A 24,169-nucleotide genomic window follows, 5' to 3' on the forward strand; every position below is an offset into this window, starting at 1 on the left:
TGGGTCATGTGGGATGGTCCCTCTAATTTTACAACTTCAGTTCGAACGAGGACATGTGTAACAGAAATGACAAAATCATCAAATGCTTCTCCCCCTCCATCTATTTAGCTATTTCTCATTCTCATTCTCTCTCTCACGTTTCTCTCCATCTATTTCTCTCTCCCTATCTTTGGGACTCTTTCACAACTCAGTTTGAACGGAAATGTGTGTAATGGAAATGGCATCTTACCAAATACCCCTTCCATCTATTTCACATTCTCTCTCTCTTCCCTGTTCTCTCCATCTATTTCTCATTTTCTCTCCCTCTTATTGTATTGAATTGCATTGTGTTGTGTTGTATTGCATTACTTCATCGCATGTATTGTATTGATACTATGTCTAATAATCTCATCGGCAGAGTAGGAGCAAAACAAACTTAAATAGCGTACAAACTCAGTGAAGATAAAAATTATTTATGGCTCTTTTGTGAAGATGTTAACGCACTACTAGAAAATCGTAACTTTGTTCTATCAAAGGTTGTTAAGTCAAAAATACAAAATATGTAGGAAATTATAACAGGGACAATGTGTTATATGTTGGCATTATAATGGCTTTAATTGACTACGTATAATCATGTTGAATTCAATTTCCAGCTACCTATTATTGGACTTTCTGGTATGTTCTTGGTAGCTTATATACTATGGACTAGGCACACTTCCAAAGATCCTAAATTTTACGATTTCCAAGAAAAAAAATATCCATCAATCTTTCTTAGAAAAACCTTTTTAAAACAACTTATCAACTTCGTAATGTTTAACTCATTTTTTGTGCCCTTGAATAATTGTTATAAACTAAATTTCATCTATGTTAGAATGGTGTGTCTAATTTTAATCTTGAAATTTATTTTCTTTCCTCTGACTAGGTTTCTGTGCTAAGTATAAGTTGTTTTGGAACTTCCATACACTTTTTCATCTTTTATCATGTTGTGTATGTGCCAATAAGTAATACCCCTTTCATAAAAGAATGACCGTGTTTTCCAACGTAATATAAACGAAAGGAAAAATCGTTACAAGTCCACACTATTTTATATTTAAAATTATATGGTGTAATATGCTCGTATCTAGAGGAGACTATAAAATGATTTCTTTCATCTCTATCTTAAAAAAAATATTAGTATCTTATAATAGTACACTTCCACCATCCCATATTCTTAAAAAAAATTAGAGGAAGTAGTAGAAGAACAATAATGTACAAAAGGTGATAGATGAAAATAGTAAAAAAATGATAGGTGGGAAAGTATCTAATAAAAAATGGATGATGGGGAATAAACTAATAATAAAATGGATATGTAGATAATAAAGTACTGTCTCATGATAAAAAAAATTATATTATGGAACAAGGAGTATCCCTTTTCTCTTCTAACACAAACAAACATGGTAAAACTTGGTTTTTATAGAAAAATCATTAACATTTTTTAGATAATCATTAACATGTGGTGGCGATTACAATTACAGTAGCCCCCTGTAACATGTTCACATTGGATAAAATCAAGATCCACACCCTATTTTTAGTGTTTTTCTACAATATAGGAAAAGCTTCAACTGTGACACATAATAAAGGAGTTCCAAAGCTTTATCTCTAATGATCTGATCTCTCCCCCTCAGATACCCTTTCACAACTTTATTTTGAAACATGCAAACTGAAATCGCAAAAAAAAAAAAAAAAAAAAAAAAAACAAATCTCTCTCCGTCTACTATTTGACTGTGAAAAGTATTTCTCATTTTTCTCTCCAAACTCTCTCTCTCTCTGTTGTTCCCATCTGCCGGAGGCCGGAGTGAGGGAGCAGCCGGCGAGGAGGGAGGCCGGCGTTGGCCACCGGCGTGGACGACCCCGCCCAATACGACGCCGCCGCCGCCGACGACGACGACGACTTCCCGTGTGCGGATTGGCCGAGGCGGTGGGGTTGGAGGGAGGGGAGGGGAGGGGGGTGACGCGCGCGGCCGGTGCGGTGAGGTGCGGCGCGGTGCTCCCCCCGCCATCTCCGGTCGGATCGGATCGAAGGTACGCCTCATTCTCTTCCTCCGTTCCGCTTGGATGATCCGCCGCGTAGCGTAGATTGGGGGGCAAGGGAATCCATCCGACTTAGTCGGTCTGTTTATTTTTCCCTCGGATTAATCGGTCCAACTTTTTTTTTGTTACTGATTTCTCTGATGCTTTGTTTGTGTGGTACTAATGGAGGATTGCGTTTGTGAATGAAATTTCGTGATCTAGCTTTGTGTTGATTAGACTTTGAGGAGGAGGAGGAGAGGAGGGAGGTTTTGGGTTTTTCTCCTTCCCCGGCAATGGCAGCGGCTGCGGGGATGGGTGGCAACGGCAATGACGCGGATGACAAGGCACGTGATGTCACGGATCAGTCCAAGGCTCTTGGTGGGAACAGCTGCGAGGACCGCGCGCTCCCCTCCGCTGTGCGTGTCACTGTCAGTGGTGATCCGGTGGGGACGTTTGGCTCTCTTGGTAACATGGCCGATGATAATGTTCACCTTCAGCCTGATGAAGGTGATGATGATCATGGTGACAGCACGGAGTGCTCGAGCTCGTTCGGGCCCTCCTGCTCCGCGGCGTCCGATGATGATGACGATGACGACACGAAGTCGGAGATGGATGGCGTGGAGGTGGATTCGCCGTTTCTTGGTCCAACCCGTAGCAGTGCGGTTCGTGCTAGCTCTGCACCAAGGATGGTCAGGTGAGCATCATCTCTTCATGAGGTCCTTGCAGACCGTTGATTCGTAAAATCGTATTGATGTGGTTAGCATGGTGGTGTTGTGTTGTTCGAACAGAAATAAAAGAGAACATTTAACATTTACATCTTGTGTTTCTTTTCGCTTTTGATAATTGCTATGTGTGTGTCGTAGCTTGTAATCAGATTAATTTTGTTTTCAGACGGAGACAGGTGACAGCCGAGTGGAGAAAGATTGTTGGGCCAATAATGTGGCGATGCCAATGGTTGGAGTTGCATATGAAGAATCTCTTATCACAGGTAGCAAAGTATGACAGGGAACTTGCTATTATCAATCATGAAAAAGATCTGCAGTTGGAGATGGTTAAAGCTGATGGTCCTAAATCAGAACCGGGAAAACTATATTCCCAAAGTCATGAGAGAATTATCATGAAGAGAAGAAAAAGGAAAAGAGATGAAGACACTGTAGATACCTCATTGTACTTGAAGAGGCACCCCGCACTGTCTTATTATGGTTCGACATCCTGTCCTTGTTTTATAGGGCTAGAGAAAATTGTTGTCTTGAATGAGTATCATATTTTGCATGGGTTCGTGTTTATACTTGACTGTAATGAAGACTCTTGATTTTTTGCAGAAAACAAAAACAGTGGAGTTCAAACGGATGGTCCCTTGGTTAATGGTGGTTTCGACAGTTCAGGTAAGTTACATGGTTGTGCCTGTGTGCTCAAGATTATTATCTGTAGTTTAGAAGCAGAAAGTATAATTTTTGTTGCAGTCACTCTTCAATCTGAAATGCAAGTGGTTGTTAGAGCATTAACTTACGTGCTTTTGCCCTTTTTTTTTGTCAGTGGTCAGATTATCGCACTGTGCATTGTTTGGGGATCTGAATTCAGTATGCCTGTACTGTTAAAATTTCAGTTTTTCTAAAGCACACGTTTAGCCTGTTCCTCGGGATGCTAGAGTTGCGGGCTTGCGTGCAAGCTGCATACCTGCAAAAATTGGTTGGGTAAAATTGTTTCTGTATACAGTATCTATCGGAGCAGCCATCGAACTTGATATCAGACTGAGTTTCTGTCACATTTAGTTTGTTCTCTGTTAGTTTATCTTTTATGGTACTTTTCTATCTTTTGGAGATTGATTGTGCACGATGTTATATTAATGAAGCTGAAATGCAGGAAATGTGTATTTTTGAACTCTTTTATATATTTTAATGTGGAATTGTTCCTCTTAATAGTTGCTAATCCTCTCTATTTGTCGCTCTTCATGCAGTTGTTGAGGACATCGAAAGCACTGATGATGCGTTAGTTGAGAATGACAGGGTATTTGAACAATATTCTTTAAGAGAGATTCTTCTTACAGTTGATGATGTCCAGTCCCGAGTTCTTAGTCTTCAGGGTCGCCTCAGCAACGCTCGCAGCAAATACAAGAAGTTGTCACAATGCTTAGACCGTAAACAGGTTAAGGTGCCTCAAAAGAATCAGAATCAGATGACCTGTTGTAAGAAGGATGGAAGACGTTCTCATCAGAAAACAAAGTGTATGCATACTTTGCTTCAGAAGGATGACTTAGATAGATCACTTGCTGTGGTTCCACCTGTATTTGGTAGGTCCACTGACTGTGTGTTGGAATGTATGAAGAAAAATGATGCACAAGAAGATGCAGTACAATCAGATCCAAATGGAATCACAATTGAGATGTTCTGTGGTAAAGATAATTTCCTAACCAATGCCCATGTAGGGGAGTTATACAAAGAAGTAAGTTTAGCTATAGCATCTTATTCTTCTCTATTTTGATCACACGATATTTTAGAACTAATGTATGAAGAACACTTTGACCAGTAGCTGGTTCCTAATGAAAAGGAACATAGGATATACCAACTCTTTGCCCATCCAATAAACCATGTAGATCTCCGTCATGTCATGTTAGGATTTCTAGTTGCATGTGTGTGGGTGTGGGACCTCTAGTCCTTCATAATCTTCTAGAAGTCAACTATAAATATTTTATGTCGAAGTATATGGTGAAAAACAAGCTGAGCATGATGGTGTTTTCTCGAATATGCAGTAGATCTGTGTAACGTCATGGTGTTTCCTGCTTTGCGATATACAGTCACAAGGCGATAGTGTGATATGCGATATACGTGTGCTTGATACCATCATTTGTAATGATTTGCTGATCTTTCATAGATCTGACATTGCCTCGTAATCATAATAATTCCTATTTTTATACTGAATTATTTATCAAAGCTAAATACTGTACTCCCTAAACTGTTGTAAGAAATAGGGACTCGTGCTGGATCAACATATTTGCAAAAACCTTTTCATTTGATGGTTTGGTTATCTTTGCAGAGCGCTGATGATGTCCTCATAGATAATCAAGCAGCCAAAGAAGAAGGTTATCAGCTATTTGAGAAGGTCAAGCCAGAGGAGCATTCAGAGCTGGTTATACCTCCTTCCAAAGTACAAAAAGCAAGTGCAGACATAGTGGACTATGAACAAGTTCAAGAAACAACTCCACTTGCAAAGCAGATCATCTCTGGAGACAAGCGTGGACAGAAACCAAATAAGAAACATGGGCTTCCTGTGCTTGCAAAGAAAATTAAAACTGAGAAAGATCCCGGCAATATGAAGAATGAAAAGACTGTTTTGGTGGCTGTGGATCCCCGGAGGAGTACACGAGTTCGAAAACCCAAAACTTATTGAAGCTATTGGTTTCCAGCCGTCCTGGTATCTGGTTGCTAATTAACCAGTGGATTTTTGTCGTGCTGTCCGAATATGTAGCTACATTGAGCCAGATGTTATATAGTTAGTTATGTAAGTAATCATAGCAATAGGAAAGTGAAATGTGAAGTGGCATGTCTCGCCCAGGGATCAAGAACCCTTTATTTCTTATTGGAGGTTACAGATAGCAGCAATAGTTGCCTTCTGAGTCAACATGTTTTTTTTTTTTTGTTTATTTGCTGCGAGACTTGTAGACATAGCAGCAACATCTTAGATTACATCATTCTAAAAAGTTGACAGCTAGTAGGATTGTTTTTACTAAAATCATATACTCTGCTCTTTCTGAAAATAGCATTTTTTTAGATGATGCTTTTCTTAGTGTTTTGTTGGGGGGGGGGGGGGGGGGGGGGTATGATGCTGAAAAGAAATAAAGGTTGGTTCTAGAGTTGAGGTGCATTTTCTGGGATGCATTATGACAGAACTGGATGTCTGGATGCGTTTGTCTTGTAGTAGAATACCCAGGACATACCTGGTGCTCTAGTATTTTATCTAACTTGTAGTTCCTTCGTTTATTTTTTAAAAGTTTCGGTATATAATTCTTGTTTCATTTTAGTTATGTTCCTGAGAAAATTTGTACAAGTTGATTCATTAGAGGCTTTTCCCGATTGACAGCAAAGTCGACTAATTAAGTTGGTGCCCTGACTCGTGTGTGATACGATGCCTATGTTCCCGTTGATTTTGCATTCACTTTTGCATCCAATCCTACGTTTGATATATCGTTTGAAGCAACTCATTGGCACTCAATTGCTAATTACGAGTGACCAACAAACGTCTCATCTCTAAACTCTCTTCTTTTTCGTCGAAAATCCTAGGTGACATCCAGGGTCGAAACCATGAGGGGCAATCATTGAATCATCCTTTTGAACTACAATCAAAATCAGATGTTGGATAAGCAGGATCATCCATGAAAGTGCGCAAACAGGGAAATGCTGTAGAAAGTAGGGACTCCAGAGGATAATCGAGTTCCAAATCTAAATCACTGCCTAATCTGGTTGTCAACACCGCTGGATAATGTACAATAAAATCTAAGCATAAGTACTAAATGGTTTAGTGGAGTACTTATCCACTGGATAATGGTTAAGTATACTACTAAGCAACGAAGTACTTAACTAAATTAAGTTGTTCTTCATTACTGTCCAGATACTAACCTTAGTATGCTTAGATGGGTCATCATTAAGTACTTATTACTGTCCAGATACTAGTAATGAAGAACAAATTACTGTCCAGATACTAGTAATGAAGAACAACTTTTAAGTACTTAATGGCATTTACTTAAGGTTTAGCTGAGCTGGATTTGTTGAAAACCAAACCCTTATTGTTAATCACTAACTAATCCTGTGAGTAAAATACATGAATATGCTTAAGCTAACCCCAACAACTTGGCAACGAAAAAAGCCTATCTCGGCAGCCAGTGATAATGCTTTTTGGCATGGGAAAAACTCTTCCAGCAACAATCGGTGCAATGGCCAAATTACTGGTAAACCACTTGGCAGTCAGACTCAGTACAGTAGCTCTGAGCTCTGTGAAATTAAAGGAGACATTCACTAAACAGAGACAGAGGCGGTGTTTGAATCTTCTGAAGATGAAGATAAACAGAGTGTTTCACGTAAAACGAAGTGATAATAACGTGTAATTAATTGAGTTTTAATTATTACAAACTTAAAAAATGGATTAATCTTATATTTTCGAACAACTTTTATATAGAAAGTTTTCACACAAAACGTACCGTTTAACAGTTTGAAAAGCGTGCCATTTTTATCTAAAAGTTTATTCAGTTTTCGTTGGAGGAATGAACAGCGCCAGTGACCAGAGACTCGATTTCATGTTTAGTCGCTGAAGCTCCACCAGCTAGAATAGGATCACGTCTCTTCTCTTCCTCATATCTTGCAGCAGAGTGACGAGCGTATCAAAACAAAACAACTGAAATGGTACTTACGTGACAGCAGTATTAACCCGTTACTCATTTCCCTTTCATCGCCATTACGGGCCTTTCATCATAATTGCCGTTCTCTTGGAAAAAAAAATATTGTAAACATATGTTATGGAAACCTAGATACTACCGTTGAATCAAAAAATAGATCTCAATTCCAAGATTTATGCTACATATTTTCCCTCCTTCCAAGATCTCAAAGCTACATGAGGATAAGAGACTCAATTGGTCTTCAGCTAGTCTAGAAAAACTGGCCCCAAATTTACAGGAAACCCGTGACTACAATATACAGTTTAGAACGAATGGGTAAAATAAAACGATTTCCATCAGGTCACCGGCAATCCAAGGCCAAGTTGACTAGAGCTATTGCAGGTTTGCCTTACTTGCATCTCATCATACAAGAGATAATAGTTACAGGCTTACAGTCAATAGAAACCAAGTCCAAAAGGAAACACTCCAAGAGAAGATAACAGTAGCCTGAGTTCAAAAATCAAAAGCACCACTGTACTCCCAACAAAGCTTCACCGGTGCAGTAATACAGTAGACATTGCACACCATAGATAACAGCTACTACAAGCAATTCAGTACTACAAAAGAATAAACAGGAAACAGAACAGAGCAAGATCCAAATACACAGATACATCTCGGCAATAGTCCCATAGGCATATAGACCATAGCCAGCAGCCGGTCCCTCTCGTTCATAGCCAAACAGCTGTGTGAGACTCTAGAGGTCTGCAATACAGGGGGCGAAGGAACGGCACTGCCAGAGGACAAGAGAGCGATTTAACTGGTAACCGAAAGATGTATTTAGACGAACAATAATGGATGGAAATGATCTTGCATAAATTTATATTTTCATAATGCATTGATGGAACGGTTACCATTCTGTTCCTTTGTTCTTGTGAATCTGAAGCATAATTCAGTCAATATACTTCCAACGAATATGCGCAATCTTGGGCCAGCTTTCTCCATTGGGTGCTCTACAGCTCTCCTTCAGCTGTTCACAGCGCGATATGTATATGCGCTGAAGGGAGGATGGGAGATCTGGCAAACTTGATATATTGGGGCAACAGAAGATGTCAAGTACCTCCAGTCTGGAGAGGCACTTCAGATTTCCCTGCAGGGAACTCATTTGACAATCGCGTAATTTCAGCTCTTTGATAGATGAGGAATTTCTAGTTTCTTCAAATGAAACAGATGGCTCCTTGCAGCTATCAAGGGTGAGAGACGCTGGAACTGTGAAACCTTCAGCCGAGATGATGTTGTTCAACACCGCAGAGCTGCTAACAAGCAGTGAATCCTGGACACGAAACTGTGACACACACTCAGCAGTAAGCTTCGGGATATCTATCAACCGCACCCTGTGAAGTTGAAGGGAAGACAGGCCTTCAAGCACACATAAATCTGGCAAATGATTAAGTGTAAATTGTTTGAGGGAACAAAGATCACCAAGAAACAATGACACTGAGCTTCTGCAGTTGTCTATACAAATATCTTCCAGATGCGGCCAGTGGCCACAGAACAAGTCAGGTGCAAGCACACAATAGCTTATTAAGAGTGTCTCAAGGGAAGCTGGCATAAATTCTGCACCACGTGCCAACTCTAAAGCAGGGCAGGAGTACAACCATAATTTCGAAAGGGAAGTAGCAGCTCGCAAGCCCCCCAACGATCCAAGAAACAAGCAGGCATTAATGATCAAATGATCAAGCTTTGTCAAACTTTTCAGGACCTCTTCTGACGGAAGAGCAGTTAAAGTCATGATGTCATGTAAGGACAAAAATCTCAGTGAAGCTAGGCCACCAAGGCAAATGGATAGAGCTGCATCTGTAATTGTGCATGATTTAACGGAGAGTTCACTAAGTCCTGATGGTGGGACCAACGGTAGCCCAATCCTCCTTGTAGAAATGAGTCTCATCCTCTGCTCGTGGCAACACATCCATGCCTTGATGACATCCTGAGTCATCACTACTTCATCTTCTCTTTCTAGAGCGCGTTCAATGGTTTGAAGATTTTTTGATATATCAGAATCCATCAATGCTGCCAATTGCTTCATAGATGAATGATCCGATGACAGTGCATCTGAAAATAGGCCCTTCACCCCAACCAAAGCAAATTGTGCAACCAGTTTCTCTGTCCTAGTGATATGCTCACTATGATCATGATACTCCAGTTCATCATTGGTAACGAACAGAAGCAGTGGGCACCTGTGAATTGACAACGTTGTGAGACCTGCCGGAAGAAATGGTAGTTCCTTCATATTAGGGAGATTCTCGAGACACAATGCACGGCAATGCCTGAAGAACTTGGTATTGGATGGTAGCCTTTCTAAAGCGCTGCAGTTATCAAGAGTAAAGGATTCTAGATTCTCGAACTGGGAACCCTCCAGTAACCAGCTTGGATAGGTAGTGGATTTGTAACCTCTAATTGAAAATTGCTCCAACTGCGGTGGTGGCACGAGGCCTTCAAGGATCTCAAGATGTAAACTATTCTCTGGATTCATGTTATTCTCATCGTTCCACTCAAGCGTCAATCCTTTAAGACGACTTTTCTGATACAGCTTCGACTCTAAAGCTTCATCCTTGCCAATCACATTCTCAAGATTTCTGAGCAATAAATACCCACCGATTTCGTTCATGTTCCTGAGTTGTCGCAACTCATGTCCCTTCTGTTTTAGGACGTGAAATTTTTCAATATGTTGAAGCAAAGTTAGCCGGCCTATGTCAGGAATCCGTGACAGCTCCAATCCATCAAGATGTCATAACTTACATAAATTGCAGAGTTTGTCAGGTAACCTCGAATTCGGACACAAATAAAGTAACTCTAAATGGTAAAGATCACATAATGATTTTGGTAGTTCAGAAAGCAGCGTATTCATGATGTTCAAATACCGAAGATGCTTTAGCTGACCGATAGATTCTGGCAACTTTCTAGTGTTGCAAAACGACAAATAAAGTACTCGCAACTTCCTCAGATTCAATACTACCTGCTTGAAAAGATTGCTCCCAACATCCACTAGTGGGTCAATGCAGATAAGAGTGCGCAAATGTTGTAGCTTGTAGACACTTAGCTTATGCTGTATAATACTCTCAACACCAACAGATAAATGCCGAACAGTGCATGGTATTTCTTTCACCTTGTCATCTTCTAATCTGAAGCAATCTTCTCTAGAGAGTGACTCTGCCAAATCATGAAGGAGGTCATGCATAATATAATAATAACCTTCAGAAAATGGTTGGAAAAAAGACCCAGAGACCATCTCTTTGAAATAATCCATGCCGGTATCTTCTACTCTTCTATTCATATTGCGTGCATCAACAAATCCCTCTGCAACCCAAAGGTGAACCAACTCTTTAATGCCATACTTGTAACCTTTTGGAAATAAGCTGCAATACAAAAAGCATCTCTGAAGACATGGATCTAATTTCTGATAACTCCACAACAGAGCTCTCTTAGGTTCACTTAAATTGTCTATCTTTATAGTGAGAGCACCTTTCCAATCTTCAATATTCATCGTCCTTTTCAAGTGGGAACCTACAACTTTTGCTGCCAAAGGAGATCTTCCAAGCCTTTCAGCAATCTTCTCTGCAAGCTCTTCCAGCCTTGCACGCAACTGGAGGTCTTGAATTGTGGCTCCAGAGAAAGCATGGTGTTTGAAGAGTGCCTGGAACTCAGTATCTTTCATATTTTCCAAATCAATGACATCTTCAGAGAAAAGAGCAGGTGGAAGTGTCTTAGATCGAGAAGTTACCAGAACTTTGGTTGCACCCTTCTGAGAATATAGTATGGGATCAAGTAGCAGGTCCCATTCCTTCACGTCCTGGGATTTATCGAACCAAATGTCGTCCAACACAAGCAAGACTTTCTCTTTTTTCTGCAGTATTTCTTTTAGTTTGTACTGGAGAACGTCCAGATTACCAACTCTTGAACACTCCTCTTTTGTTGCAGACTCGATTATCTCCCTCGTATGACGATGGACATCAAGTTTGCGTGAGATGCAAACCCACATCGTGACGTCAAAATGTTCTTGTATCCTCTTGTTATTGTAAACATACTGAGCCAAGGTGGATTTTCCCATGCCTCCAGGTCCAACAATGGCAACAACGAAGCGGCTGGCCTCAGCACAAGTCTTGTGTTGGGTAAAAAGATCGACAATGCGATCGTGGTCCGCGTCGCGACCAAACACCTTAGGTGGTGGGGTTGATGTCACCGGAGTAACCACCACCATCTCCGTATGCCCAGTGCAGCCCCCCTCTGCACTAGTACCAGCCAGTAAGCCAATCATTTCACGGAACTCCCTTGCTTTCGCTAGGATGGCCTTGAGCTCCTTCAGCTGACGTACAAGCTTTATGTTCTTTGGTCGCAGATTGGACAGGCTACTCGATGCCACGTGCATAGGTTTCTTCAATATGGAACCAATGGAGGAGGCATGCTCTGGATCTGGATCCTCCCCTCCGTTCTTCACCTTGTGCTTGAGGATGTTGTACTCATGCTCATCCAGCAGGTCCTCGGCATTGTACAAGGCTTCTTTGAGCTCCTGTATCCATTTGTCCAGCTTGGCCCTGTGGTTGCCCTTCTCAGCTGCTTCAATCAGCAGCTCCAACTGCGGCATTATGCTGGTCTCCAGTTCACGGAGCTCACTCGCCATGTCCACCCCAAGGTGTGTTGAAGCGTCAGTGAGGAGCTTGTTCAAGATCGGCGATGCTGCCAATCGTAAGCTAGCCAGCGCCGCTTCTGCCATCGGATTGAATTTGTTGTCTCAGTGTTCTCTCTATTTGTAATTTTGGTAGGTACAAAAATCAGATATTGGATGTGGAGATGGTGAAATGGTGGGAAACTAAGAACTAGGAAGATCTAAACAAGCAACGATGTGAGCAAGGTGAAAGAAAAAGCTTGGATGCCTTCTTGTTTTTTGGTTGGGAATTGCTACGAACAAAATACGGGAACAGTACAACAACAAATGGAATTTTCCCAATGGAAACTACTGTTTTCGTAGGGGAAAATAGGAAGAAAACTCTGACGAGTAGGTTTTTTTTTTGTTTCTTTTTTCTTCTGAAATGCAAATGAAAGACAGGTGTTTGTAGAGGGCAAAACCACCGGCGTTGGATGAATAACCTACAATCATCGATAAACAACAACAGAAAAAACGAATCAGTGAACGGCACCAGAGACAGATCAAGTATTTGTAGTAGAATAAGATGGATATGAACTAATAAACAAGAACAGCAAAGCAAGATCGGGAAGCTTTACCCTGTCGCACAGATGAAGTGAAGAAGGAGGACGGAAGCAGCTTGGCTGGAACCGAGGGGATTGCGAGGTTGCTGCAGTGGATAAGTGGTGTGTGGCAAGAGGAATTGGGATAGGAATCACTGGACTAATCGACAGCGTCCAAAGATACATGAAAGGAACAAACGTTGCAACTTGCACACAGCAATGTCGCTAATCTCGGGACCCGCAATATTCTCTAGTGATGTACATGTTCATATCATCTATAATCTCAGTTACTTTCGCAGCAAAATTCAGAAGGGCGTAAAAGACTGTAACCAGGCTGCTTACCTGTTTACCTGTCGGCCTTGACAATGGCGGCAGGTTGCGCGGCTCCGGCTGCTCGCTGTGTGCTGCTGCTGCCGCGGACGCCGTCGTCGTGGGAGAAGCCACCCGTTTTTTTTTTTTCCTTTTTCTTTTCCTTCGAGTCGTTGTGCTTCGCCGCCGGGATCGATTTTGATCTCCTCGGCCGGGGCCTCCTTCGTCGAGCGTGCATCGCTGTCGTCGTCGTCCTAGGGGAGATCGATCTCCTCAGGCGTTTTCGTCGTCTTCGCGTCATCATGTATGCAGCAGCTAGCAGATCGCATCTACCTCCATGGCCGAGCACCGTCGTCCACGTCGTCAACAGGAGCCAGCATCGACCTCGCCGCCGGGGGGATGGGCCCCTCGCCTGCGCCCGCCTCTCCACCGACCGGCCTCGAGCTCCTCAGACTCGGCCGGCGCCGACGGTCGCCGGATCTCCTTCGCGCCCCGGCAACTCCACCCTCCGCCGCCGGCGCGCCTCCTCGTCCCCATCTCGGGTCGCTGCCAGCAGGGGCCCGTGCTCTTCCACAACCTCCGTGCGTGGCGCGGGTCGTCGAAGGGTCGCCGGCGCTGCCCTGCGGTCATCCGCGTCGGGCGCCGGATCCCCCCGCTCTTCACCACGCCAAGGTCCACGGACGGCGTCGCCGGGCTCCCTCCGCCGTCTTCACCGACACACGGACGCCGTCGGCGCGCCAGGGGCCTCTGCCTTGCAGCCGACCGGACTCATCCCGGCCGCCTCCCCTGCACCGCCTGCCGGCCCAGGACCGACGCCCTGCCTCCCAGAGCCACTGCGCCCTCGCCGGTCCCCTCCTGCATCGACTTTTGAATCCTCTGCTTGCCGAACTCCTCTGTCTCGTTCTCTCGTTGACAGCAGGGACAGATGAGATGAGGCACTGGAGTACTGTTCTCTCGTTGACCAAGGGATTTGTGGACTAGGTCTATGGACCGTGGAGGCTGAGGCACTGGAGTACTGGACTGCTGTACGTTTGTTGCATCGTTGCTGCATGTATCTTTTTCTTTTATCCCGATCAGTGATCGGGTTTGCGTCGCCCACCGCCTCGTCGACATCTGCGCGTCTCTGATATCGGCATCAACTCTGCTTCGACTACATCACATCGACGGACTGATGACCCGTTCAGCCCCGCGCATCGACGGACTGATCACCTATTCAAGCGCCCGGCTACGACGACCCCTTGCCACCGATCATCTTCGACTACGCGTCTTAAGTCATCAAGCTTCGGGTTGCCGCTGCGTCGCCCCCTCAGGCCGCAGTGCCACTGCCTGTGGTCCACGTCTACTGGTTGTTGCAGTGCTGAGAGGCACCCTCCTCAGTGTGGCCTCACCACCGGTAGACTTCCCGCCGCTGCATCGCCATCGAGCTGTACCTGTGTCACCCCTTCGGGTCACAGCTTCGCCGCTTTCGTCGTCTTCATCGCCGTTCGTGCATCGACAACCCCGTCATCCGCACTGGTCATCGTCAGCCACTCAGGGTCTTCTTCTTCGTCTACTTCGAGCATCGCCACCGCATCTCCAAGTTGCCACCATCGCCGCTCTAGGCCGGTGGTCCAGCTGCCTCTACATGGCTACCGACGTCGCCGTCCAGGCCATTGGTCCCGCTACTTCGCCTTCTACTTCGTCCAGCATGACTCATCGCCAGCATCGCCGTATCTTCCTTGACTACACTTTGCTCTTCTCTAGCAACTGTGTGCTGCTCCGGCAATTCTCCCTCTACGCCGTTCTCGCGCAACCACCGTCTTGGAGGCCTTCTTTGCTAGTCTTCTCCGACATTGGCATATGATTGATGGTGGTCCCCTATCTCGCCCGCGCGGTATTGGCAACACCGTTGCGCGTGTTCGTCTCGAGTTGTCCCCGGGTCTGGCAAACCCGGCGTGACGTCTCATTCTTCACGGTTCGACTACATCAGCTCTTCGGCGTCATCTTCCTCCATGATCGTCGTGATTGTGTCACCGTCTTCGTCTCTAGCGCGTCTTCGTGCACCATTGGTCCATGACGCCCTCCTGTGCGTCCACGACTACTCTACGGCGCCTCATGCGCTCTTTGCGGCTTGGCTACCTCGACATCAGCTTCCTGACTTCGGCTACATTGACCACGGCTACTCTACGCACGGCTTCATCGACCACGGCTCTCTCGGCTCCTTCGTTTTGGCTACGTCGACAATGGCACAAAGAGCTATCATCCGTATTGAGCACTCTTGCCGGTTTCTTCTCCAGTCCAAGTGTTCGCGCTGCTCACGCTTGGACTGCGGGGGGATGTTAGAGTATATGGTAGTTAGAGTCATATTAGGATATGATTGATTTGTGTGGACTCCTTCCATATCTGTAATCCTTCCTTATCTCCTTCCCATGTACTCCTATATATATCAGCCCCCTAAGGCTCAATACAATGTGTCCAATATTCATGGTATTCCTCTCCTCCTATACTATCCAACAATGGTCACCGGGGCAGCGAGCCGCCGCCGCCATTGTGGAGGTCGCCGCTAGACGGACCCGGTCGAGGATGCCGCCGGCGGCCGGCTCAGGTCGAGGCCAACCGGCGCTGAATGGATTCGCTGGAGAAGCCAGGCGTCGTTGCCGCCGCTCTTGGACTATCGGAACTTCCGAAGGGGAGTGGCCGGAGAAGTAGCCGGCGGCGACGGCGGCGTCGGTGGACTGAGGAGGAGAAGGCTGGATGACACCGTTATTCCTCCGGGACGTGGACGGCTGGGATGCATGAGTGTCAAGGGCAAAATGCTGACAGTCGACCTACACGTCGGGCCTATTTTGGATGGAAAAAGTACACCAAAGGTCCTTCAACTTCCCATCGAGTTACAAAATCGTCCCTCAACCGTAAAATCAGGTATCCAGCGTCCCTTAACTAACCAAAACGGGTCACAAAAAATTCTTCTGTGGTTTTGACCTCGATTTTGTCCTACGTGGCGGCTGAGTCAGCGTGGGACCCATGAGGGCTCCACATGTCAAGCTGCCACATCAGCCTCCTTGCTCTCTCTTTACCCTCTTCTCTCCCTTCCTCATCTCTATCTCCCTTATCTGACTCAGCCGGCGGGAGGAGGAGGGCGTTGGTGGCCGGCGATGGGCGACGCGGCGGCGGTGATGGCGGCGACAGGGAGAGGCAACGCACGGGTAGTGGGGGGAGGAGCAGCGCGTAGGCTCCCCCACCGGCCGCCACCCACGAGCCCCATGAGGCAGAGGAGCAGCGCGCGGGGGGGCGGCGGGGAGGGGTGGCGCGAGGCAGCGAGGAGTAGCGCGCGGGCGACAGGGGAAGAAGCGGCGTGTGGGCTTCCCCGCGAAGGCAGAGGAACGGCGGTGACGACACGACGGCGGACGACACGGTGGAGACGACACGGCATCGGCCTCGTCGGAGGCGAGCGCGACGCGCGAAGAGGGCCCCCGCCACCGGGGCATGTGAAGAGGAACGGCGAAGGTGGCGGCGGGTGTGGAGATGGGAATGGCGGTCGGCAAGGAAAGAGGTGGGGAGCGAATCGAGGGAGGTGGGGACGGAGGGGCCGCCCAACTCCACTCCGCCGGCCGTTGGTCCTCTCCCCCGGCCACTGCTTCGCCACCTTGAGAAACTGCGTCGCGCCCTGCCTGTTGAACACCAGGTGGCTGAAGCAGATCCTGACCACGAATCCGCCACAGGTGAACTTGGTCACCTGCGAAGCAAAAAGATCTCAAATTAATTAGCGCCAAAAATTCTCTCGCTGGATTCAACCATCAATCGATCGAGCAACTGAATCGTACGGATTTGGGAATTGGGGGAGATAGTGCGAACCTGAGCCATGAGGATGAGGTATTCGAGCTTCTCCTTGGGCAGAGGGCGAGGGAGGAGGTGCTCCTTGGCAATGAGCAGCGGGCGCTCGAGGTTGTTCACGTCGTCGAGCGCGCAGCTCGTCGTGGCCTTACGAACCACACCCCCTCGCTGGTGCAGTCCACCACCTCTCCCCCGGCCTCATGGGCGGCGGCTGGCGGGGGAGCCCGCACGCCACGCCTCCCCCCGCCGCTCGCGCGCGACCCTTCCCCGCCGCCCGCCCACAGCTTCTCCCCCCACCGCCGCTGCGTTGCCCATCGCTGGCCACTGACGCCCTCGTCCTCTCGCTAGCTAAGTCAGAGAAGGGAGAGAAGATGGGAAATGAGAGAGAGAGAGAGAATTGGCTAATGTGGTAGCCTGACATGTGGGGCCATGTGGGTCCCACGCTGACTCAGCCACAACGTAGGAGAAAACCAGAGTCAAAACCACCGAAGGACCTATTGTGACCGATTTTCGTTAGTTAAGGGACGTTAGATACCTGGTTTTGCAGTTGGGGGACGATTTTGTAACTCGATGACAAGTTGAGGGACCTTCGGTGTACTTTTTCCATTTTGGATTGCTACCATGCCAATTCTTTGACAATGGCACTATCAATTTTTTATAGGGTAAGATTATATTTAGTTCGCTACCAATAAATTGGTTTCAATCCAAACCAAGCACAAGTAGTAACTACCAAAGCATTGGTAGGGCCGTAGGGCTAAGTTTTGGAAGCAATAAAAAAGGCCCGTCATCTCTACACCTTTTCTATGGAGTGTTTTTTTTCTTTTTTTGCGGGGCTTTTCTATGGAGTGTTCATGGGTTAATTACCGTGTCACTACTAATAATGACTTAAATGGCAGGTTAATTAGCAGCAGTACGAGCTAAGTGTCTTATACTTGCTACCTCTGTGCACGAAATACCTACTATAGTACTATCATGTCATTTTATAGACATTAAAAATAACTAGAAGATAGCCCGCTCATTCACGGGGGCATGCGTATTAGTTTATTTCGAAAATAGTTCTAACAAAACAAATTGAATTAAAGTAAGGTGTTTTCTATTTTTAATTGATTGTTCGTTATATTTTTTTCTGAAGAAATATCGATAAACTTTTATTGGTAATAAATGTAATTTTTACCACCCTATGATTGCTCACCATGGGTGGTGCTCACCTCACGTGAAGAGGATGGGGTTCCAGTGGTGGTTGGTGACGGTGGAGGGGCAACCAGGGTGTGGCTCGATGTGGCAAACCTGAAGGTGGCCACGGTGAGTCGAAGCTATTTTTGGTTCTAGGCAGATTTTTACTATTGTTTTTTTGGAAAGTTGAAGTTGCTGTGTGTTTATGAGCTTGGTAACAATGACCCAAGTTGTACATTGTCAGCCGTGTTTCGCTCTAGAGTGGATTAGCAAGCCTTTTGATCAGCAAAGCATGTCAGTCTGGCTTGGCCATGTATCAACGAGATCGATGCTAATGAAGTCAGAGTTACGGTGTCAGCAAAACATGACGTGTGGCAATGATGACATTGAGCCTCGTTGAGTCGTGCTTTGACGCGGACTAGTTTGCTGTCGTTACCCTGGTGTTTCTTGGCGAAGTCGGAGTAGCCCGGTCGTGTGATATGATGACGATAACGTCACGTCTTTGCCAATATGTGGGGGGTCCTATTTTCTCTCAGCCTTTTATGTTCATATGAACGGCGTTTGCCGAGTGTTGGGCTTGTCTATCCTGTTTTCGTTATCATGGTAGCTTAGGTTAGTTGGAGTGTTGTTATAATTGTGATTTTTGTCTAGTCTATCATAAATAACAGTGCATTGTAAAATTTAATCCCAGTTTAATCCCATTTTCTTCTTAAAACGTCGCACCTTCTTTTTTATACTATTAAACACCCACAACGGTTTGACCGTTCGGGAAAGAAAAATTCTGCTCTTTTTTCTTTTTCTTTTTATACAGAGGGAGAAGGAAATAGTAGTACTGGCCCAACTTGACGGCCCAACGAATCGTTGCTGGCCGATACAGAGCAGGCTCGCACCGGTAGATGGAAAATGGATCATACAGTAACACCCACTAAACCCTAGCTACAGAAGAAGAGGGTTTTTCTTTTCTTCTTCTTGTTGAAAGATCGCCGCCGCCTCCCTCACCACCGCCACAAACTTCCTTCTCCCGCCGCCGCCGCCGCCCACCGCGACGCCATGGCGCTCTACCGCCGTCTCCTCCTCCTCCGCCGCCTCTCCACCCTCCACCCGCACCCCTCCCTCTCCTCCTCCTCCACCACCGCCTCCCCCGCCGCCCCCGCCACGCACCACCTCCTCCCTCCCCCCGCGCCGCTCGCACCCCACGCCCGTGGCTTCGCCTTCTCCTCCGCCGAGGAGGCCGCTGCCGAGCGGCGGAGGCGCAAGCGGAGGCTCCGCATCGAGCCGCCGCTCCACGCGCTCCGGCGCGACCCTTCCGCCCCGCCCCCGCCGCGGGACCCCAACGCGCCGCGCCTCCCGGACACCACCTCCGCGCTCGTCGGCCCGCGCCTCAGTCTCCATAACCGCGTCCAGTCCCTCATCCGATCCGGTGACCTCGACGGCGCCTCCGTCGCCGCCCGCGCCGCCGTCACCTCCCGCGTCCGCCCCACCGTCTTCACCTGCAACGCCGTGGCGGCGTCCATGGTCCGCGCGGGCCGCCACGACGACGCCGTCTCGCTCTTCGACTTCTTCTTCCGCCGATCCAACATCGTCCCCAACGTCGTCTCCTACAACACCCTCATCCTCGCCCACTGCGAGGCCGCCCGCGTCGACTCCGCGCTGCAGGTGTACCGCGAGATGCTCGACAAGGCCCCCTTCTCGCCCTCCGCCGTCACCTACCGCCACCTCACCAAGGGCCTCGTCGCCGCCGGCCGCATCCAGGACGCCCTCGATCTCCTGCGCGAGATGCTCAACCGTGGCCAGGGCGCCGACTCCCTCGTGTACAATAATCTCATCGCCGGTTACATTGAGGAAGATAACTGGGACAAGGCATTCGAGCTCTTTGAGGAGCTCCAGGGGAGGTGCTTGGTCTACGATGGCGTCGTGCACACCTCCTTCATGGAGGGGTACTGGAAGAAGGGAATGGACAAGGAGGCCATGGAGAATTACCAGTCACTGCTGGACAAGAAGTTCAGGATGACCCCCGCCACCTGCAACGTGTTGCTTGAGACGCTCTTCAAGCATGATAAGGACAAGGAGGCGAATGACCTCTGGGAGACCATGATCGACAACCACACCCCGCCGAGCTTCATTGGCATCAACAGCGAGTCCTACAATGTCATGGTCAATCAGTGCTTCAAGAAGTGCAAATTCCATGAGGCAATTGAGGTGTTCCACCGGCAGCCCAGGAAGAACGTCCAGATGGACGTTGGCTGCTTCAACAACATCATCGGGAAGCTTTGTGAGAATGGAATGCTTGAAGAGGCAGAGAAGCTTTTTGAGGAAATGGAAACCAAGTCAGTGCTTCCAGACGTGTACACCTACACTTACCTGGTTGATTCATGCTTCAAGGTGGGTCGTGTGGATGATACAATTCAGTATTTCTATAAGATGGCAGATGGAAGGGAGCATGGGCCGAAGTTCAATATTGGTTTCTTTAATCGGATGTTTGAAGGGCTTACAGAAGCTGGCCGGATGGATGATGCCTTGAAGGTCTATGGAAGGATGCCTGACAAGGAGATCAAGCCAAACACAACCACCTTTGAGACCCTGGTTAATGCATTGTGTAAGGAAGGGGACTTGGATAAAGCACGGGAGTTGGTGAGTGACATGGCAAAAGGCGGTGTCACTCCTCCTCCTGAGTTCCGGGATTCTGTTATTGACATTTTCAAGAACGCTGGCCGGCAGGAAGAGATTGAGAAAGCTTTTGAAGAGAAACCAGTGCCATTGCCTCCTCAGCCAAGGCCAGAGTATCGCCCTCGCAGTTCACCTCAGGGGCTGCCAGGATTTGCATCCAATCAGACACGGGGTAGCTACATGCCTCACCAAGGCCAACTGACATATGGTTCTCAACCACTTCATCCTGCCGTTGGTGGATCCCAAGCGATACAGCCTCAGGGGATGCCTTTGAGACCTCAGCAACCTGTGTTTGGAGGCCCTCAAGTTGATAAATCAGAGTTTGGTGGCCGCCCGTTGCAGCATGGACCTAGTGCCCCTGATCCACGACAACCTGGGGTTGTCTCCATGACTCAACCTCCAAATGTCAGTACTCCCAATACATGGCAGCATTCTGGAGTTCATGCCACTCAAGGAACACACCATGGGATGGGTTCTCCTCATCCATGGCAACAATCAGTTGGCATTGGTCAAGTGCAACAAACTGATTATAGCTCGGGTCCACCGATGCAGCCTGGTTTTGGCCGCCCTCAACCACCACAACCAATGCATAGTGCTCCTCAGACTCAGCAGCCTGGGTATGGCACATCTCATCCATGGCATACAAGGTTCAATGCTCCACAAGTGCAACAGCCTAGTTATGGTGGACCTCAGTCATCGCAGCATGCTGTTGGCTCCACTCAGCCACCGCAGGGACAGTTTGGTACTCCTCAAGCACCACCACCATCACCTGGTTTTCGCTATCAGAACAGACCAGAGTATGGTCAAGCAGTAGATCAGCATAATCGTTTTGGGTCTCCCCAGGGTGAGCCAAGATTTCACACACAGCCTCAACAGCAGGGATTTGATGCTCAGGCTCCTGGAAATCATGCTCTGCAAGGTCAGAACAGTTTTAACGCTCGTCGAGGACAAGTAGGGTTTGGAAATCAAGGGGCACCGCCTGAATATGGGGCTTCCCCAAGCCAACCCTCACATGGTGCTGCCTGGAACCAAAGAGGCTATGGATTGTCTGAAGATCAAGAAGATGTAAATCAGCAAGTGGTGCCTCATGCTTATGCACGTGTAAGATGAAGGATATCTCCATGATGCATACTCAATAAGAGCAACTCAGGTGAACTCAGTTGCACACACATCATATTTTCATAGTATCAGTTCATCATATTTATTAATCATTGGCTTTGCTCTGTTCATACTCAACTGAAAAGTAAAGAAGTAAGAATATACAGCCTTTAAAAGAAGCTCAATTTATTACTGTCACATGTGGTCAATATAACAACTAAGATGGTTAAAGTCCTGTGTGATGCTTCAAGACAAGCATGTATGCTTCTAATAAGTTTTGAGTTGCTTCTGTTCATTTGTTTGGTGATCCTAATTACATACTCCCTCCGTCCCAAAATATAGGAACCTAGTACTGGATTAGACCTACTAGGGCTGTGTTCGTAATCAAGGGATGGGAACAAATCCCTCCCACACGGAAAACAGAGCGGTCCATTAGTGCGTGATTAATTAAGTATTAACTAATTTTTTTCAAAAATGGATTAATTTGATTTTTTTAAGCAACTTTCGTATAGAAACTTTTTTAAAAAATCGCACCGTTTAGTAGTTTGAAAAGCGTGCGCGCGGAAAACGAGGGAGAGGGGTTGGGAACATGGGATTGCAAACACAGCCTAGGTTGTGTCTAATCCAATAGGTTGCTATATTTTGGGACGGAGGGAGTAGTCATTTATGGAGTTCATACTACTGTAGAGCCACTTCATGTTGCATCAGTTTTGCTCCTTTACACTCGTTACAGCTTATTTGGCCATCTAAATGTCTCAAACTCTTCTACTACTAGAGCATATTAAATCTTGCTGAGTTTTGCTGGGGCATAACATGGCTAACTACTGCTATATGTTTGAAATGCAGGTTCCTCAAGCATCAGCTAGTTCAATAGCATTTGGTTTGGGACTATTTTTCGGAAATGAAATCTTTTGGACTAGGGAAAAATATTGAGTTAGTCATTCAACTATGTTAACACTGATTATACGTTTGTGATGGTTTAGTCACCAATTGGTCAACTCAGTTATCATATTGCTAGAATATTTTGTGCTTGTCAACTTTGACCTTTTTCCTCTCTCTATTTTCCTGAAAGAAAGGCCATGCTGGTATGCTTGTATGTATTTCTCACGTGTGGGATTCTTTTTTTGTTGCTTGGATTAGTTATGCTCTCTATTTACTCAATGCTCCAGTAAACTTCAACGGTATGCAAAAAGATACATTTCCTTTTGTCATTAATGACTTTCTTACTCTTACATGTGGAATTCTTACTGAATCTTGCCAACCTTTTTGTAACTGTTCCACACACACAAAAACCGCACCCCTGAAATTAATACAAGCAAATACATGCTGCATCCTTCCATTTATTTCTGAGTACTGACCATGGATAGTCAGAATCAGCAGTTGATATCATACTATGTACAGATGAAAATGCAACTATTTCTTTATGCTTCAGGTTTAGTGATGATCTGTGCCTGAATGCCTCTGCTCTTATGTTGTAACTGAATTCCATTGCTCTTAATATGTTTCAGGATTGAATGAATATATGTACTGATGAAAATGTATTACTTATGCTTGAAATCCTTTGCTCTTAGCCTCTTATGCTTTGCAATGGAAATTTTAGTGATTTTTTGGGGGTAATTGTGGATGCATTTATGAAACAGAGATACATCTGAATATGGATTCAGATAACATCTGAATTGTGCACATATTGGGTAACATCTAAGTTCTGATTTTGTTACTTTAAAATATTGTCATTTCCTTTCTGAATTACTGATGGAAATGCAACTACTTTGTTTTCTTCACGTTTGCAGACATCCCTCTTCGTTTTTCAGTGTAAGTGAAACTACAAATGGGAAATCACAGGAAACACCAGGTTTTGCTTTTCATCATAGCCAGTGCCTGTATTTAAATATTCCCTGAATATTCTCTACTGTAGCTGAAATGCCATGATTATTAAGAAGTTTACACTTGCCTGCAATTATTGTTTGGCAATTCCAGTACAAGGCATTGCTTATCTATTCTCCTCTGTAAGTATTTGCACTGTTGGAAGTTAGTTAAGATTGGATTTGTTACAACGGTGATTTGCTGTACAGCCTTGTGAATTGCTGCTTCCAGATTCAATCCAAATTTCGGTATGAAATGGGCAAATGGCCTATTCATATGTTCTCTTCATGATCTGTCATGGCTAAATTTGACTGTAGAAATAGAAAAGAAGCTTACTTTTCATTTCAACTGTACAGTTTATTTCAGTATGAAAAGGCATGTGCATATGTTCTCTTCCTTATCTGCATGACTGGATTCACCATAGAAATATAGAAGATGAAGTGAAGTAGAAAACAAGCTTACTTTTCATTTCAACTGTGCTGTTTATATATTAGCTGGGTTTGTGAATTTTTGCTTCTTTTGCCTTGTGTATAATGTTCAATCAACATAGCATATAGTTGTCATATGTTTGCTTGTTTGGTTCTTGATATCTTGCCCTCTCGATTTCCCTCT

At 46.0% G+C, this 24,169-nt stretch overlaps 2 protein-coding genes and 1 pseudogene across 4 annotated transcripts; 2 read left to right on the forward strand and 1 right to left on the reverse strand.

Moving 5' to 3' along the window:
- The first annotated feature begins 1,580 nt into the window (after positions 1-1,580).
- On the forward strand, positions 1,581-5,764 carry LOC127772577 (uncharacterized). 3 transcript variants are annotated; one of them, XM_052298515.1, is made up of 6 exons: positions 1,581-2,040; positions 2,266-2,722; positions 2,920-3,230; positions 3,351-3,413; positions 3,986-4,470; positions 5,062-5,764. In XM_052298515.1, the coding sequence occupies exons 2-6, from the start codon at positions 2,322-2,324 to the stop codon at positions 5,413-5,415; spliced, it is 1,614 nt and encodes a 537-aa protein (XP_052154475.1). In that variant the 5' UTR covers positions 1,581-2,040; positions 2,266-2,321; the 3' UTR covers positions 5,416-5,764. The 3 variants fall into 3 exon arrangements, with proteins under 3 accessions (XP_052154475.1, XP_052154473.1, XP_052154472.1); XM_052298513.1 differs by having other exon boundaries at positions 1,582-2,040; positions 2,251-2,722; XM_052298512.1 differs by having other exon boundaries at positions 1,582-2,722.
- Positions 5,765-7,909: 2,145 nt separating this feature from the next.
- On the reverse strand, positions 7,910-13,870 carry LOC127773485 (putative disease resistance RPP13-like protein 1; annotated as a pseudogene).
- A 4,991-nt stretch (positions 13,871-18,861) lies between these two features.
- LOC127774738 (pentatricopeptide repeat-containing protein At1g10270-like) lies at positions 18,862-22,714 on the forward strand. The gene is made up of 2 exons (XM_052301025.1): positions 18,862-21,746; positions 22,541-22,714. The coding sequence occupies exon 1, from the start codon at positions 18,980-18,982 to the stop codon at positions 21,704-21,706; it is 2,727 nt and encodes a 908-aa protein (XP_052156985.1). The 5' UTR covers positions 18,862-18,979; the 3' UTR covers positions 21,707-21,746; positions 22,541-22,714.
- Positions 22,715-24,169: the final 1,455 nt, after the last annotated feature.

The sequence above is a fragment of the Oryza glaberrima genome, chromosome 5 (assembly GCF_000147395.1).
Source record: "Oryza glaberrima chromosome 5, OglaRS2, whole genome shotgun sequence".
NCBI lineage: Eukaryota > Viridiplantae > Streptophyta > Magnoliopsida > Poales > Poaceae > Oryza > Oryza glaberrima.

Coding starts and splice junctions, on each gene's coding strand:
- LOC127774738 (XM_052301025.1), top strand. CDS start 18,980: ATGGCGCTCTACCGCCGTCTCCTCCTCCTCCGCCGCCTCTCCACCCTC.
- LOC127772577 (XM_052298515.1), top strand. CDS start 2,322: ATGGCAGCGGCTGCGGGGATGGGTGGCAACGGCAATGACGCGGATGAC. Junction 3,231..3,350: donor CCCCGCACTGTCTTATTATG/GTTCGACATCCT, acceptor GATTTTTTGCAG/AAAACAAAAACAGTGGAGTT. Junction 3,414..3,985: donor TGGTGGTTTCGACAGTTCAG/GTAAGTTACATG, acceptor CTCTTCATGCAG/TTGTTGAGGACATCGAAAGC.